The 18,886-nt window shown below is 34.8% G+C and overlaps 2 protein-coding genes across 2 annotated transcripts in view; one reads left to right on the top strand and one right to left on the bottom strand.

Moving 5' to 3' along the window:
• Window positions 1–15,399, top strand: part of LOC129264921 (disheveled-associated activator of morphogenesis 1-A-like) — a 31,532-nt gene extending 16,133 nt beyond the window's left edge. Inside the window, exons 8-18 of the mRNA XM_064101976.1 lie at window positions 3,411–3,533; window positions 4,374–4,593; window positions 5,118–5,272; window positions 5,599–5,859; window positions 6,713–6,908; window positions 7,183–7,397; window positions 8,061–8,122; window positions 8,585–8,645; window positions 9,679–9,813; window positions 10,160–10,330; window positions 10,854–15,399. Coding sequence (XP_063958046.1) covers window positions 3,411–3,533; window positions 4,374–4,593; window positions 5,118–5,272; window positions 5,599–5,859; window positions 6,713–6,908; window positions 7,183–7,397; window positions 8,061–8,122; window positions 8,585–8,645; window positions 9,679–9,813; window positions 10,160–10,330; window positions 10,854–11,117 — 1,863 coding nt within the window. The 3' untranslated portion in view covers window positions 11,118–15,399. The remainder of the gene's footprint in view (window positions 1–3,410; window positions 3,534–4,373; window positions 4,594–5,117; window positions 5,273–5,598; window positions 5,860–6,712; window positions 6,909–7,182; window positions 7,398–8,060; window positions 8,123–8,584; window positions 8,646–9,678; window positions 9,814–10,159; window positions 10,331–10,853) is intronic.
• LOC129264922 (legumain-like) overlaps window positions 13,767–18,886 on the bottom strand; it is a 31,585-nt gene continuing 26,465 nt past the window's right edge. The window contains exons 11-12 of the mRNA XM_054902887.2: window positions 18,314–18,381; window positions 13,767–16,660 (exon numbers count right to left, since the gene is read on the bottom strand). Of these exons, the coding sequence (XP_054758862.2) occupies window positions 16,630–16,660; window positions 18,314–18,381 (99 nt within the window). The 3' untranslated portion in view covers window positions 13,767–16,629. The remainder of the gene's footprint in view (window positions 16,661–18,313; window positions 18,382–18,886) is intronic.

Genomic DNA, 18,886 nt, shown 5'->3' with positions numbered 1-18,886 from the left:
AAAATCTTTGCAAGCTCTTGCAGTTAATTTTTAAAGATATTCTGATGACATAACACAATGAAGTTAAAATTTATTCTTATTGTATCACTAGCATCTGTTTCCTTTGGTGTGCAGTTTGAATGCTACACTGAAGATTTATTTTTTTTTCCCTTTCATCACTTTTGTGATTTGATTAATATTTTGATAATCATATTTTTTTTACCCTTAATCATCTTGATGAAATATTTCTTGTTGAATCACTTTGTGTTTCACACTATCAATGTCACAATTATTTGCTTCTTTCACTACTCATCACTTTAGTTTGACAAATTTCTGAATTACGTTTTTTTTTTCACTCGTACATGCCACTTTTATCATGACAAAAAAAGTATTGTGTACATTTGTTTGAACATCTTTACTAGTGTATGAGCTCGTTCGAAAAGTTCTTTTCCAAATTACATCTCTGTATTCATCATTGAATAAATACCTTGACATTTGAATGAAATTCACAACTTCTGTAGATATGAATTATGCAGAAGTGGAAAATATGGTATGGATTATGCCAATGCAGGTGAAAAATACATGTGATACATACTCGGATACAAGAAAAGAAGATAATGGTTCTTTAAAAAAAGAATTGTTGGAATAAAATTAAGAACTACATTCATAAGATGAATGTAATCTAGAGAGCTGATGTTTTTTAACTTCCAGTGCATAGCCTGTTTCATACTGTGGAATGGATGGAATATTAATATACATATATCTCTTTTGCTCCCTGGAAACAAACAATATGCATTTAAATGTGATCCTTGAATTGTTTCCACTTTATATTAAATAAGCAACCATGTTGCAACCATGTTTTGTCCGCAAACAGTTGTATAATGAAATGGGCTGTGGAATATATTGCTAAATCTTGGACTTTAAATTCTTGCATGCCGAGCTTTTGCAAATGCCGAATTATGAAGAAAAAATGCAGTTTCTTGTATCTCTTGGCTTTCAGTTTTAAAATACTATTCTATCAATAGTGCAATGGCTTGAAAGAATACTGCAGTAGCTGGAAATAGAGCCTTTCTTCTAAGAAAAAAATAGAGACTGAATATCATGCTTTGGAATTCTATTCTGCTACTATCCATTTCAGTGAGATACTTGGACTGTCTGCTTCAATTATCTGGTTATGTTAAGATAATCCGGCTTAGAACTAATGGTATTTACTATTGTAGAAGTTGATAGCTCTTGCAGCTTTGTATTGCTTAAAATGTACTCATTGATTTCACTGAAAGAATAATTAGCTTTATCCACTCTCTCTTTCTCTGTTCATTCTCAAATACTTCCTATTTAAACCTTGAATGTCATTCAGAGCAACTGCACCTCAATCAATTATTATTCAACGTAAAATAAAATACTGTCAAGAATTCACAATACCAAGGAATAATTTTATTCAGTTTGATGGGAATATCTGTTTGTGTTTTGTAAAATAGAAATACATGTAGGAATGAATATTCCATTTTCAGTTATTTCTAAATCAGAATGTCTGATTCTAGTGTCATTACATTGTAGTTACAACATTACTTCTCAAACATTTGCTTGATAATGTAACTATGAATGCCATAGCTTCAAAGATCATTTTAGACTGTTTTGTTTCAGCCATATACAGATATATGTACATAAAATGTTCTACAAAGAGAGAATTGTGTTGAAAAATTATTCAAACATTAATCAAATCAACCCTTTTGGAACAATAATCCCACATCTTGTGGTTTTTGTATTCTTTTATCATTGCAAAACTTCGAAAATCTGTTTTAAATCTTTAATTGGCTAGAAATTGAAGTTTCAAAATTATAATGTATCAGAATATGGATATGATAGAATATCAGGGTAACAGTCAGCTTTTAATCATGTCTGTATTAATAAATTCTGGATATAATCGATCTATTGATTATTTAAATTCCTTTATATTTTTTTGTCTTTATCTCTTTTTTTATGAATTGATGCTTCAAACTATAGGAAGTGGTAAAGATTTTAATTCTTAAATTCAAAGTTTAAGTTCTTACTAATCCCAATTTGATTGAAGTGTGAAGTCTACCATCCCCCTTAAACAATAACTAAAATGATAATAATAATTATCATTAATAAAAAAGGAGAATGTGCACAAGATATTTCATCTCTTGTATTTTACATCCAAATAAAAAAATAAAATTTATCACATGATCATGACCACATTTCTCACAGTTGATACAAATCTCAGCAACATTTCCTATCATGTTCATACAAATTGTCTCGTAATCTTGTAAAATTTGTATTATTGCCAACTTTCTCAACAATCAAATATCCAAAGTTGTTCAGACAAACAAGCCTATGATATCCTGATGAGTTCTTCTGCACATTGGATAAAGATAATTTGTGCTAACTTGTAGCCAAGCAACAGCATATGGTATTCAACACATTTTTGTGACACCTCATTTCCAATTAAATTTTTCCACAGAATTTTGTTGAGCTATTTTGGCAAGCTTTGTTGCATCATATCTGAGAAACCTTAAAATGCTACATTCTGCCTCATAATAAAAATCTGAGTTAGAAATTCATGAATGGTTATTACAAATGATGAGTAATATTGATGTATTGATCTTTTGAACAATATGGAGTTGTGTAAGAAGTTGACTTCTGGCTGGATGAAAGTCTCAATGTTAAATTATCTGCAACCACATGAGCATTTTGACATTACATAACAAAAATGTTGTAGGCATGCACAGTATGAAACATTGTATCACTCATGCCAGCACAAGAGAATATATGTATATGGGGAAATCGTTGGGGTTGGCTTCGTAAATTCAATACATATTGTTTTTATATGGTTTGTATACATTGTTTTTATGAATCATTTTCAGGAAAACTTTTTGTTAATTTGCACATAGTTACATTAAAGCACCACTGTTGTACTTCATTTTTGTTTGAAAAATTACTGTTACTTTTCATTATTTGAGTTTTTATTAGAGACTGACAAATTTAAATTTAAACTAACAGGAGATTTTAACAATTTAATATAGACAGGGACCTTCAATCACCTAAAAACCTTATGAATGTGAACTTAACCTACACATAAAAATGCTTTAGAGCTTTGCAACCTAACTTTGAAGTGATATGAAGGAAATTCACAATATTTACCTGCAAACAAAATGGATTCTTATAAAAAGTAATTACCAATCGCTAACACCTTTTTACCAACAATTACTTTTTTTTTTAAATAGACATTCCATACTATATTCCTTTGTTGAATTTCTACATTTTGATTCTTTGCAGTGTGTTCCTTTCCAGAGTGTTTTATTTTATTCATTAATATTTTTACCGGTTCCATTCAAGTATTTGCATTATGTTCATTTTGATGTGGTTGATTAATGAGAATGTATTGCTTGGACCCCCGTGTGTTTTAACAGGAAGAGGCGATGGCTGCCCTCAACGCCATGCAGGAGAAGTCCAACAAGCAGTCCGCTGACCTCACTGAATCAAAAAAACATTGTGAAGGCCTGCAGCAAGAGCTATTACGACTACAACAAATGGTGAAGAATGCTTAACTACATCCACAATATTCTATTCAACCCTTATTTTTGTTATGTTTTGATATTTGAAATGTTTTGGCATTGTAACTTGAATGCATCTACCATTGGCATCTCTCTAATGTTGTGTTAGATTTTGAAATCAAACAGAACCAAACTGAATTAGAGCATAACGATTTTACTTCTAGAAGGAAAACTTGAACTTTTATAAGATTCGTTGAAATAGATCTTTAAAGATAACAATTCATTTTGGGTTGTGAATTTGAATAAAGGAAGAAATTGCCCAAATAAAATTATTGAAAGCTCTTCATAGTGCACTGAAGAATTTTTTTCTTCTATGAGGTAATGGAATCACCAAAATGATAAAAATTGTTTCTGTCACAGGTACTGCACACAGTGAGTATGGGACTACATTCATTGTCGCCCACACATTATTTGCTGTTGTTTTCAATGTGAGGATGTATCCTGTGCAGTTAACCATTTTATGATAGCCTTTCCAATCATAATGGAAAGAATTGAAAGTACATGTTCATGATTATGTCCACCTTTCTCCCAACTTTAGTCTGGTGATTGTAAGTCAGTCATCTCACAATGGGTCAGGTGAAAATGAATAAAGGGGGAATAAGCAGTCAATGTTTCCAAGATAAACTAAGATGAAATTCAGACTTTTGGTACATCAGTATGGGATATTTTGTTTTGCAAAAATTTATCAAATAAAAGGAAAAATATAGATTGAAAAGTGATTTCTAATTGTGTTCCCATTGGTGGCTTCATTGATGGGTTACATGAATGTATCTATACAGCTTTTAACATGTTTTCATCTCGTTACTGCCCCCTCCCCAGATCGCATCAGGGAAGAGCAACGGCCCAAGCATATCAGACGATGACAAACTCCAGAAGACTGGCGGTATTCCTGCGGCTCCCGGTGGTCCCCCTCCTCCACCACCCATGATGGGAGGGGGCGGGGCACCTCCACCTCCACCACCACCCTTCTCTGGTGGTGGTGGTCCCCCTCCTCCACCACCCCCAGGGATGTTTGGTGGTGGACCCCCACCCCCACCTGGTAAGTGACCTGGACCATGTAACACATAGCGTTTCACATGATAAGAGGGCTGACTTTTATGATTGAATTTTCAACCCTACAAGTCAATATACATGCATACAAAACCAAGACAGATTTGGTACTTGAAGTCAGAATAAGAATATGTCCTTGCCAAGATATCATTCTGCATTTGCCTCTCTAAATCAGGGTGAAAATACTATGAAGGAATCAATAAATTCATTGAATGATGTGAGCACTAAAACATGATTACCTTATCAGTGCTTGGAACCCCTTGTATGTGTGCTATACAGAAATCAATTTTAGATGATTTCATTACTTATAAGTTAGACAATACAGGTAAATTTACCTAGGACAAATTTATTGGCATTCAGACTACATAAACTTGAATAATACTGTCTTCTGGAAGAAGTATTTCTCATAGTATTCCCTCAGAGGAATGTAAAGCTTAGTGATTGATCATTAAATGAATACCTTTGAAGAAATCTGTTCTTGCAATCATAACTTCTCCTTCCTCTACATGTTAGGTATGCCAGGGCCACCCCCTATCGGAGGTATGTCCCTCCCAGCAAAGAAAAGAGACCTTCCAAAACCTTCCAATCCTCTCAAGTCATTCAATTGGTCCAAGCTGCCAGATATGAAGATACAGGGAACCATCTGGCAAGATCTAGACGATCTCAAGGTGAGATAGTGATGGTGATGAGGATGATGATGGTGATGGTTAATGATGATTATGATGATGAAGAAGAAAATGATGTATTTGATGATGATGGTGATGATGATGGTGGTGGTGATGACGGTGATATGATGATGGTGATGATGATGGCAATATTAAAGTATCTGGTATTGATTTTTAAAGGTGAAGAAAATGATTATAACTTGTAGTACTTGAAATGGTGAGAATAATGGATACGTTCACCCCCAAAACACAATGTTTATGAGAGAAGTGCCTTGTTAATAGAAGTATATATTTCCTCTTACTATATTATTTTCCTACACCTGATACAGGTAATCAAAGTCCTTGACCTGCGTGAGTTTGACAACACCTTCTCAGCGTACCAGAAGAAGGGTGATGAAACCGACCGAGGGGAAGAGATCACTGGCAGCATCAAGTCTCAGAAGCCAAAGGAACTAGCCCTGATTGATGGCCGACGGGCTCAGAACTGTACCATCCTCCTCTCTAAACTCAAGATTACCAACGCTGATATCCACAGGGCTCTCCTTTCCATGGACTCTGCAGATTGTCTTCCTAAAGACATGGTTGAGCAGGTAGGCCTATTCACTTTGACCAGTGAGAGCACTGTGGTAAAAAAAATCCATATATTGCAAATGCCCAACTCTAATCTCACAATATCCTGCAAGGCAAGATTCTTTGTGACAAGCCAAAGTTGTCAGGTGGGTGTCAGAGGATATAATTTGGAAAAAGTGAATTTTTGTTTACCCAAAGTCAAAATATGAAATTGGAAAAAAAATTAGGTCAACTGACCTTGTACAGTGTGAATGAACCACAAATCCAAACCCCTAGAATCTTTCCCTGAAATATATATATTCTACTAAAATGTGTAAAGCCAATGGATAAGTTATTTTGTATAGTTCTAAGACATCTCCCCTGGTAACAGGCAATTTGTCTTTGAAGGACTACAGGTAATTGTTTGGTTAACTGATTGTCTACGGGATCCGGTTTAACCTTGTTTAAAATGTGTAGAAATTACAGAATGATGTGTTTAAGGTGTTCTCAGATAGTATCCTGATGAGTTTTTCCTGCAATCTATACACATTACTCTTGTAGTATACTGTTTAATTACTGAAAGCTTTAAAGCAATCAAATGTGTTTATTTACTTGCTTTTACTTAAAGTTGCATCCCTGATGCATAAAGACAAAACATCCTGTAGCTGCTAAAGTCTATATTTTCTCCTTATTCCAAGAATATCTCCCTGAAAGTACATTCTTCCTAGAATACCACAAAACCAATTGCAAAGTCAATGTATACATATGGCCAGTGTGGTATACTAGTGAATAACTGCAAGCTTCAAACAGTTTCCAAAACTGCAACAGTTGCTTTTACTCTCTTTGGTCAGCATCCCTGTTAATGAAAGTTTTTTTAATGATTTTCTTTTGCAGCTATTAAAGTATGTGCCTACCCCTGAGGAGATAAGCCTTCTGAGGGAACATGAGAAGGAGAAAGAAAACATGGCCAAGGCTGATCGGTTCTTCTTTGAGATGAGCAAGATAGATCACTATGAACAGAGGTTAAAATGTCTCTTCTTTAAGAAGAGGTTCCAGGAGAGGATGGGCGAGGTCAAACCAAAGGTCGAAGGTCAGTCTTAAATTCATTCAGTGTTCAAAGTTTCAATTGATTGTGGATAACCTTGTAAGAACGATGGGTTGTATCGACATAACAAATCTATGTGAGGGTAAGAATTAAAAAGTTAAAAAAAGAATTATGGAGCATTGCTTAATCCTCTACGACTCAAGTAGCCAGGTAAAATCCAAGATTATCTCGCAATAATTATATCTGAATTTGGATTGTTCAATTTTTCATTAAATGATGTACAGTGTAAATTCAGATTTTAAATTCTTGATTTCTGTAGCTCTTCTGAAAGCATCAAGGGAGGTTGGGAACAGCAAAAGGCTGAGGAAGATTTTGGAGATCGTCCTGGCATTCGGCAATTACATGAACAGAGGGGCAAGGGGGAATGCATCAGGGTTCAAAATTAGCAGCTTGAATAAAATAATGGATACCAAGTCGAGCTCCAATAGGAACGTGACGTTACTCCACTACCTGATAGAGATGCTGGAAAAGAAGGTGAGATAGGGATATGAAGATTATATTGAGTATAATGGTATTATTAATGAGTAATTATTTTTACTTGATTTTCTCTTTACCCAGGGTAACCCTATGAATGAATTAAACAGTTTTTTTTTTTTGGGGGGGGGGGGCCCTGATTTGTTACATGTACATCGATACATGTTTAATTGTCTGCTAGATTTCCTAGGTCTAATCTATCTTGATATATAAAACCACTCACCAAATTTTGTTCATAGGGACACTCGCTGTCCATGTACATGTTTTTGAAAGTACACTATCTCTTCTTTAAAAAGATATTCTCCTTTCATGTTTTATTGTGCTGTTATCACTTATTAAATGACCAGGGTCCTGTAACACAAAACTAAGCAATTAATTGTTCAATTAATTTTGATGATTGATTGAACATTGTAGCTAAATGTAATCGATCAATAAAAAATTATTCTACAATCATTGCTAAACTGTGTGTTGTGGGGCCAGAGTTAGACGTATGTATAATCCAAGTATTCATTTTTTTTCCTCGAAAGTAACAGTAGTTAGGATGATGCAGTTGTACCTATATCCAGTATTTGTTTCCATCATGTAACATTTCAAACTTATCTTTAGAAAAGAATGAAAATCTCAACAAATCAATGACATGTTTTATTGAATTCTCATTACTAGTTCCCTGATGTAGTCAAACTTGAAGAAGAGATGCCCCATGTCAGAATATCTGCCAAGGTCAAGTAAGTACTACAGCTTGGAATCATAATCATCACGATATTGTGAATTTGTTTGCAACATGAACAATGAACAAATGGGAGGAAGGAAATAGACCGATTCTATTATAGTGGCCTAACTTACATGGACAAGTCACAAAAACCTAGTTGTGCAATTCACATATTCAAAAAAAGATCTCTTTGTCCTATAATATACCAAATCATTCATATTTGGCTAGCTGAGGTCAAGTGGTGGTGAAATGTTAAGATGATTTGTACAGTTATATTCCTTCATCTTGTTTTCAACTCTCAAAGAATCACAGAATTATACACTCTTGAATATTTGAACTGTCAAAAATATTTGCTCCACATTAGCCTTGATAACTCAGTACTATATATAGTGACAAATAAGCCAGAGCAAGTTGCAATTTACTTGTAAAAATTATCTTCATTACCAAGTAAGTTTTTTTCCTGTTCTCCCTCCCTCAGCTTACAAGAACTTGAGAAAGAAATGGCTCAAATTGCCCAAGGTCTGAACGTAGTTGAAGTGGTAAGTACGAGCAGTTTATAAATTTGATTGGAATTAGCAGTTTACTGTGTCATCAATGGCAGGAAATTTGTATTATGTGTTATTGAATGGTTTACACTGAACCGAAGTCCACACGATGACAGTTAGAGATTGCACAATGTCTATTTTTATGCCCCCGCAGACGAGTCCGGAGGGGGCATTAAGCGTTGCCCCTGTCTGTCCTTCCGTCCGTCCGTCCCCCCACTTGGTTTCCGCGCAATAACTCGAAAAAATATTTAATGACTTTAAAAAAATTTTGGTGTGTAGGTAGATGACACCAAAATACAGGCTAAGTTTGAATTTGGAGTCCGCAGGTCAAAGGTAACAGCTCATTAAATATGCGAATTGGTTTCCGCGCAATAACCCGAAAAATATGTAATGGATTAAAAAAAATTAGTGTGTAGGTAGATGACACCAAAATACAGGCTAAGTTCGAATTCGGAGTCCGCAGGTCAAAGGTCACAGCTCATTAAATATGCGAGTTGGTTTCTGCATGATAACTTGTGAAATATTCAACAGATTTAAAAAATTTGGGTGTGTAGGTAGATGACACCAAAATACAGGCTAAGTTCGAATTCGGAGTCCGCAAATCAAAAGTCACGGCTCATTATATATGCGAGTTGTTTCAAAGGTCTAAATTTGTTCATTATATATATGCATATTGGTTTCTGCACGATATTAAGTTCAATCATATTGAATGAATTTCTGATCGCGTTAAGCGGGGGCATCTGTGTCCTTTGGACACGTCAAATTTCTAGTTTTTTATTCATGTCAAATAAACTTCAAAACCTACATTATAAGTGGTACCTTAACAATACATTAGTTATTCAAATGGTATCTCCTTATGTATTTTGATATATATCATGAAATTTTTCGTAACCAGACTTCATAGAATATTTCTGATTGTCATGTGAAACAGTTCGTGTATCAAGACTATCCTACTGCACATGGCCCTCTTACAAGAGTTCCCTAGAGTTCACTTTCCCTTTATTATCATTGTTATTTTGATATTTAGGAATTGGAGTATCAGAAGAAGAAGCCAAAGACTGAGAAGCATGATAAGTTTATTTCTGTAATGAGTGACTTCAAGACGCTCTCATCTATCAGCTTTGGCAAGGTTCAAGATCTGCTGGTGGAAGCCAAAGAGAAGGTACAAAATGTTTCATTCCTAGCCTAGCAAAAATATTTGCACCATGGTACTGAGGAAATTAAGTAGTTATCTTTGTGTATGTTTAGGTACATTGAAAAAAAAGGTGCTTAAAATCAATCTCATGATGGATTTATTTAGAACATAATTCAATTTTTTGTTCATGTCTTGTTAGTGAGAGGCTTGCACAATATTTTGAATTTTCACCATCTTTGTATTATTAGGAGAATTTTACACTTCCTTCACCAAAATGTATACTTAATAATTTCTTTGCTTAATGCTCTATCTTGTACTGTTATTATTACACAATTCCAATGTCAATATTTGTCTTTCACCCAATTTTTTTCAGTTTGTGAAAGTAGCCAAATCTTTCGGAGAGGATCCAACAAAGATAACACCCGAGGAACTCTTTGGTACCTTTGACCTCTTCCTTCAGTCATTCCATGAAGCCAAGACAGATAATGAAAATATTAGGAAAAAGAAAGAGGAAGATGAGAGGCGAGCAAAGAGAGAAAAAGAGGTCAGTTCTACATTGTATTCATTGTTCTATGCTGTAGAAGCAGTGGTTAAGTTTGCATCACTTTTTTTGTTAATCAGTGTTTTTGTTAATGATCTTGGTGTGTTTTTGTTAATGGATTGGCTGGATTTAACTAGTTGATAACAAATTTTCAAAGGCCATTAAACTGTTTTTAAGAATGGCATGCTAGATGATACTTGGAGTATAATTCATATTACATTAATAACACTTTACCAAAGCTGAATGAGACTTGCTGTTTGCATAAGGTCCTCTGCTTTGACAGCTCTGTACATTATGTCCACTTACCTGACCCATTTATGGTGATTTCAGGAATTGTCCAAAAGTGAAAAGACCAGTGAAAACATGTCTTCTTTTCCCCTCTTATTTGAGTGTATTACTAGTGTGTTTAGAGTTTAGCTTGTTATTTGCAGATATCATATTTTGAAAAATAATGAAAGTAGATATTCTTTTGAAAATGGTTTGTGATTTTTTGTTTGTTTTATGTTTTGATTCATTTTTATTGTAGATGTCGGAGAAGAGGAAGAACAAAAAGATTTCAGGTAAGGTTAAAGGCAATGGCGATGGTGAATTTGACGACCTCATATCGGCTCTACGAACAGGGGACATGTTCACGGAAGACATGAGTAAACTCGCTAAGAAAAACAAGCGACGCATGGGGCAAGGGCAACCAGGACAACAACACAACAACTCGGCCAATTCAATGGCAGACAGCAGAGAACGATTGGGCAAGCCCAAGACTGGTAATGGACGGTCAATGACTCAGATCTAGTGAGGTCTTAAAGAGAACTGAATGACCTAGAGGAAACCCTCGGAAATGTGCCCGGCAATTCACTCCAGGCTTCCAGGAGAAACAGGCATTGGTTTGTGTATATATTTCAAATGGCAGAGCTATATTGTGTCGGAAGCCGACATGGAAGTGGGTACGTGTCTGTTAATGCGAGGGATGCGCTAAACGAGAGGTCTGTCTTTCTTCTAAATCAAGTGCAGCTTTGAACCGAGACCAAGCCAAGTGCAGCAGTTGGAGTGTAGCACAGAGCTGATTATGTGAGAGAAGTTGTCTTGGTGGAACATTATTAGGTGTCTCAGAGGTGAGGGAATCTGCTCCAGTACAAGTATGCTATGCATGCATTTCACCCGAGATCAGAAAGGATTAACCTGATAACTGCTGAATTCTCCAAATCACATAGGCTTCAAACAGGGACTTTCTGATTCCCACAGGCAGCGGGTTGACTTCATCATGTGGGTCTGTAGAGCAGAAGTAGTATATCAAAACATTTATTCTTTATATTGTGTTGTCTAATGCCCAACTGACACTTGCACATATTGTGGTTCCTGCATTGCCCCGCATTGATTTATGGCATGACTTGCCTGTGTCAGTGCACGCATTTGTCGCGACATATTCACATGTTTCCGCATTGCTTGCACGTAGTTCACGCACTTTCCAGACATGCTGTCAGCAAATGTTCTCAACACCCTATTCTGTGACGTATATAGCACAAATTTAACAATTCCAATGCTCTGGTGTTGATGCCCTCTACGTTTGTTGACGAGGATCGCTTACACTGATCACGTGGTCTGCACTCACAATTTTGCGTATATCATTCACAAACTATGCTTGAAGTATATATATGCTAAGCCTATGGCCAAAGTATGAGCGCCCTGTTGTGAGCTTGTCGTGAACTGCATGCCACTCCCCCGGGGGGTGTGCCTACTATTGCTTGCGCCACAAAATTTCAATTTTGATGCCACACAGTGGCTCGTCTATGTTGCGCATAGTTAACGAATGGTTCACAAATTTGTAATGTATGCCCATGTTGAAAATTTGGGCATGCATTACAAATTTGTGAACCATTCGTAAACTATGCGCAACATAAACGTGCTACTGCGTGCAAAAATTTTCAATGTTGAAAATTTTGGCACGCACCTCCTGCACCTATCCCCAAGCATAGTCCCTGCATTAGCATGCATGAGTATGTGACCGTGCGCAAACTATGCAGGAACCACATTGCATGCAAGTGTCAACCAGGTTTATCTCCAAGGTATACAGGAACACACACAGTTGGAATATAAGTGACGTTAAAACAAAGGTGCACAAAGTGGATTGGGAATGCATATATTTTACACAAAACTAGTCTTTGTTATTTTTACATTATGGTGTCTTTGAAGGGCATTAACAAGGCATATGACAAGAAATGAACATCTTTTCTTTCTTTAGATTTATGAAATGTATGACAGCAGTTGAATCTGGTAAATGTTCCTGGTTTTTAACATATGAAAACAAGAAAAAATGGATAAGAATGTATGACTAAAGAAACGGTTTCTATGACAAGGGAGGTGTGCGACATCAATTTTCACAATGCAACATTTTTACATTGACTTGACAACTCCATGCATCATTAGTTATATATGAAAATCATGTGAATGCATGTCATTAATTGGGACGAGGGTATCCACATAGATGATGTTGTATTTAAAGACTTAAAATCTTTATTGGTATTGTGAACAATATCAGAATTATTCAGGAAGATGATGGGCCCCGTAACACAAAATTTAAATTGATCATAGGACTGATTTTTATTATTGATTGTATTGATCATTCTATATAATTGATCATAAAAATCAGTTTTTAAACTTTGTGGGCCACAAGTAATCCTGTCAAGCTGTATTTTTCTGAATAAGACATCAATTTATCGCAGATTGTTCCATTTCATAGAAGGAATGGGTGTGAGCAGTGCTATCAAATTATATTGATTTATGGTGTACATAATCTTTTATAAAGATATGTTATATACATGTTAATCATTTCTTTAAAACAAAAGTAAAAGAAACAAAAATAAATGCATGTATGAGTCAACATGTGTTCAGAACATGTGTGTAGGAGAGAATACAGTAGGTTGATATATATTATTATTGTTGTGAAAGGCTTCCAAAGTCTGACATACTACATGTTCGTGTAGTTATAGCATGTCTTTCGTAAAGAATTCTTTATGTTTTCCATAAGTGGATGTTGGTGAGCATTAAATATCAATTTCTTCATCAGTAGGAATGTTGTGATTTGATACCTTTGTCTGTAGAGATAAATGGGGGTAGGAGTTTTAAAGCTGGGTGAAGCAAACTGATGGGCAATTCAACAAAATGGACTTGACATATAAACAGTTCTGAAATTTCAGACACATATAAAGATTTAGTTTTCATATCAGTGATTTTTTTTAAATTGACCAGTTGTAGGCATAAAGGACATGATATAATAAGCACATCTATATTACAGTTTAAGGAAGCTATTTGGACAACCACAATTACTATGTTCTTGCAAGAATTTTGTAATAATGTCATTAACCCTAACAGGACTGGGAGGGGGCATCATCAAAATGCACAGAACTGCACTTTTTATCTGTCTTTTCCAACTTTTTGACACCAAAATCACGACATACGGGTATAGCTGAAAGTACAACAATGTACTAGACTTTGTGTAAATTCAGTGGAAGTTGGTTTTTTAGAACAATTATTTTCCACTCTAATAATTGGTCACCTATCAATTTTGCTTGTTGGATGGTGTGTAATAATATTCACTGAAAAAAAGGGAATGGAAAAGAAATGCACAGAAATGAAGTGAGCTTTTACAATTTTTTCAATGCAGTGGCCCTCAAGATCAGAAATGGGACCCTTAGTGGCCCAGTGCTATTAGGGTTGACCAGATCCTTATCTGACAGTCTGATATATGTATTTGTGGTAACACTTCACTGTTCAGAGCTTTGGCAAAGCTTTAACATAATGCTGCTATCATTCAGAATAAATTCTGTATAATTGGGTCTCAACATTACCTATATTGTAGAATGTCATGTACAAAAATGTGCCTACACTTGTCAATATTAACTGTTTTAATGTAATTTATGCATGTAAAAAGATGCAAGTTGCGACAAAAGGCGAGGCATTTGTATTTTCGTTTGGTATTCATCATTTTCACTTTGGGATTGTATGCAATTCAGAAAAATAAGGCACATTTTGTGTAAATTTCACAAGAGCTTTGTTTTGTGTGTGATTTTGACTAGCTGACGTCACACTAACTTGTAGCAACAGTGTTGACCTTCTTCGCTAATGAGGAAAAAAAAACAGGATTCCATTTAGATGTCCTGGTGGGCAATAAGACCAGAGTTGAATTTAGTATCTCCAAGATTTTTTGATAGATAAAACATCTAAGAAACTGACTAATGTAAAAGTCTCGGTAAGAACATAAGCCTGTAATGAATACAATAAATTATAATTGTTGCTACTTGTTAACAAGAATACCATGAAACAACTTTATCATGCATCTCTTGTTATGTAGATCCCTCTGCACTGCGTATGGACAAAATTGATACTACAGGTTACAATAACTTTAATTCTGCTTATTACTTTTATTTACTGAAACTACCATTATATCATTATCTAATGTACTTAATCTTTTAAAGCCTGTACTGAAATTAATATTCATCAAATGTATCATTTTGTATTCATTTACCCTGTATAGTATACAGAAATATTGGGATTTATTGAATTTATGAACAAGCATAAAAACTGCCTTCATTTGATTTGGTTCGATTTACTCCGATTCTGATATAAATCGGGGAAACTGCCTTTTTCCCGTCTAATTTGAATAGGACTATTTCTAATAGATTTTAGAAAATGATATTGAGGAAAAAAAAAAAATCAGCTCAAAAATATAAAATCAGTCTAATATGATGCAAATACATAGCTGGGGTTTGAATGTATTATTGGGTTACTGGATAATTCATCCTTGTATTGCACCAGGTTCATGACAATGAATGTTTCCAAAAATGTGGGAAGAATGTTTATATATGTATTGTGATATTATTTTTGTTTATTTATTATAGGTGTCGGGTTAATGCTGACTATTGTCCAGTTTTATTGCTTTGTTTTGTAAATAACTGTATTTACATAATATGTATAGTCATTTATAAACAAGAGTGTAAAATGTCATGTTCTAAACCATGAATCCATTTTGGGTACAGATGACAACTATTAAATGCATTCATAAGAAAATGAAACAATAATTTGCTGAGTAAATTATGTATTTTATTAATTTTGTATTAAATTTCATATAAAACATAAAGAACAAGTTAGTACTATGAATTAACATACTATATTAACATGAATAATTTATGAATCTTACATTTCCATGATTAATTAATATCCCATTTCAAAAAAGATTTGACATGGAATAGATTATCTAAATAAAAGCCTATTAATCACTCTTACAAAATTAGATTTAGGCACAACAATTTAAGTGAAAAGGGTTATTTGAAAGACCATGTTCTAGTTCATATAGCTATAGCATGACTATACAGTGCATCACAGAAAAAAGGAAACCAGGATTCCCATGTCTTTTTTTTTCTTCAAAGGAAAATGAATCTTGATATTCCATTTACATTATTCTTCTATATTTTGATGCCTAATGTGAGACAAACACTTCGCACATTAATGAGCAAGAGTTGCGCAGAAAGGTTGAACAACATTGGTTCGCGATACGGCGACCAAGCTTATTCGACGATTGGGTCAGGTATCTTTTGTATTCTTTGTAAGTTTCCCTCACTGATCCCTGAAATGAGAGTGGATTCAGATTCACACATGAGTTTCTGCGCAAATCATTTCTGGCATGCCTCAGCATTTATTATTTTTAATCTGCCATGCACGAACGATTTAACGATTTGCTCCGATGTTGGTCTCATATTAAAGATAAGATTTTACTGTAACCTTAAATATCTAAATTAGAGTAAAAACATATCTAATAATTGTGATATCTGTCTCTGAAAACAGGTTTCTTTTTTTGTGGGACGCACTGTATATTGAAAACTTGTGTATTAAACATACAACATTGTGGAAGGAGAATACAAAATATTGCAAAATCAGATACAAAACACCACCTGGAAAGAAGCGATACACCAAGCGACAATTAATATTGCATAATTAGTAAACCCTTTAACATGGTGGGTCTCCATCAATTTTTTATAGGGTTTCATACGCATGACTCTTAATCCTTTCTTGTGCTACTAACGTGGCATCTAAGAACATGTTTCAGTCATGCAAAAAAACTCCACCCAGGTATGTGCTTTACATTCCATAATTCATTGGCACCTAGTACACATTCATTCTACATTATATCCATGGATCACTGGAAATGATATTCAGTAAATTTTGATTTCTTTTGAAAAACACACTTTAGACTGCAGCAGCTTATTTCAGTTTCTATCAGATTACTGAGACCACTGGATTGGTTGTACACTCTAGCAGACATTCTTGATGGCATTCAAGATCCTGTTTAAAGATAAAATTAATTTACAATTTACAATTTCTGACTGAAAGAACGAGTAATTATTTAAGCTTTCTTTGAGGACATATGTGAAGTTTCTGATGATAATGGGTCATTCCTTAGAGGCAAACACATGACTTTTCAATCATAAATTCGTTGGCGGTCATCCGAACTGTCGTATCACACATGCGACAGTGCAAACCCGTTTCAGAGAAAATCGAATTCAAAGTTTACTATAATTTTCACACCTAGTTCCCCAGCCTTACAACATATTCAATGCTAGAAAAAAAAATGGTTAGAAAGACCAAGAAAAATTGCTTGACAATGGTATCTTCGTTTTTACACAAAACTAAAGATCCGAGAAAATATGGCAAAAGAGCTACATGCTTGTGAATTCGGTTTGAGCGGCTTAGATTTTCCCTGTACAAAAACGCCATAGGGAAAAAGCGATACAATGTTTTGACTGACCATCAGTCAAAACGTCATATCGGCACTGGGCACTGCTTTGACTTTGCACGTGAAAAGCGATATGACGTTTTGATTTGGCTGACCGCGCGCATTGAAATCGCGGTCAGTCAAAACGTTGTATCGCTCTGTTACAGTACACGTTTCCAATGGGATTTGCACATTTTATTAAAATTTTGTATGGCATCGCCGTGAAAATCCTCTCATACCTCAGAAAATAAAATAAATTGCTGCCTAGAAATTGAATGATGAATAGAGTAGGACTTGTACTTTCATTTTCTGCAAAAATCTCAAAATTGAATTTTTTTTTTGGACCAAAATTGACCTGATAAGACGATTCGGATGACCGCCGACGAATTGAATGTAATACAGTTTTTTAGAATCCATTGCCCCTCAATAATCATTTGGAATTTCAGAGCACACCCATTCCCCATTAAAGTGTTGTCCACAAATCACAAGTTTTTAAGTTTTGCTTTAATATTTTCCCCCATACAGTTAAATGCACAAAATGGGTGATATGCAAATAAAAGTCGATGTCACACACACGCTACTTCATTTGTATTTAACATATGAAATAAAGAATAGAATATTTCAATGTTTACAGATTATTAATGGCAGGGGTGGATCAAGGGTTTTCTAAAAGGGGGGCACATCACATTTTTCTGAGGAAAAATTTGACAAGCAAAGAAAAAAAGAATGGTTTTAACCAAAAATTAAGGATATTTCGTCCACGAATAAATTTGACAAGCAAGCAAGCAAAAAAAAAATGTTCTTCACTTTCAAAAGGGGGGCACCTTTATGTTTTAACGGCATTTTACATTACAAATTTTACAAAAGGGGGCACGGGCCGGCTTTGCCCCCCCCCCCCTGGATCCGCCAGTGATTGAGGTAAGCCCAAATATTAATGAGGAATGAAATGTTGCATTGCAGAATCCATTGCCCCTCAATAATCATTAGGAATTTCAGAGCACACCCATTCCCCCATTAAGCTGTTGTCCACAGATTACAAATTTTAAAGTTTCACTTACTTCATATCCAATATTGATACAACTTTTATTTGATTTCTCTTTCCATCAACATCTCATGTGGTAGGCTTACCATTTAATATGTAAACTCATGTATTAAATTTTTCAAAGAAAATTTTCATCTTTCCATAAAAAGAATAGCAACAAAATAGTACTGGTAATACTTACCTATCTTGTTGGACATTCTCATTACACATGTTGGCAAAGGCATAGATAATGCCCATAGCATAGTCATTCTGAAAATAAAGTACATAAACAAAATTTTAACCTATGCATACTACAGATATAAACCTCCATACATCACTGGCACCCTGACATTGAGGAGCTTTACATTCTATTGTCGTCATCATCATCATTTGAAACCGTCTCCTGCCCTACCTCTTCATAAGGTTGATTTGTACCAGAATCTATTGAATAATGACATAGTTGCCCAGGACAAGAAAAGCTCATCAGCCGATAGGCCTAGGGGTATATCACAAAGAGTTTTAGAATCATGCTTCAAGCCCGTCTTTAGTAAAGGGTCAATCCAATTTATTTATTTTCATTTTTCAGATAATAAACATATACAAAGCAGAATAAACGTCATAATAGATACTTCAGTAACTAACTTCAATAGTGGGAATTAAATTGAAGTATTATCTATTTCCAATCTTGAAAACTTGAAGTAGTCATCTGATCTTTTTTTTTCAACTGCAGATTCTCTCTGAACATTAAAATATTCAAATCAAACATATCAAGTGC

This window comes from Lytechinus pictus, chromosome 7 (assembly GCF_037042905.1).
Source record: "Lytechinus pictus isolate F3 Inbred chromosome 7, Lp3.0, whole genome shotgun sequence".
NCBI classification, from domain to species: Eukaryota; Metazoa; Echinodermata; class Echinoidea; order Temnopleuroida; family Toxopneustidae; genus Lytechinus; species Lytechinus pictus.
Note: the sequence above shows the minus strand (reverse complement) of the source record. Positions and strands in the feature narration are given on the sequence as shown.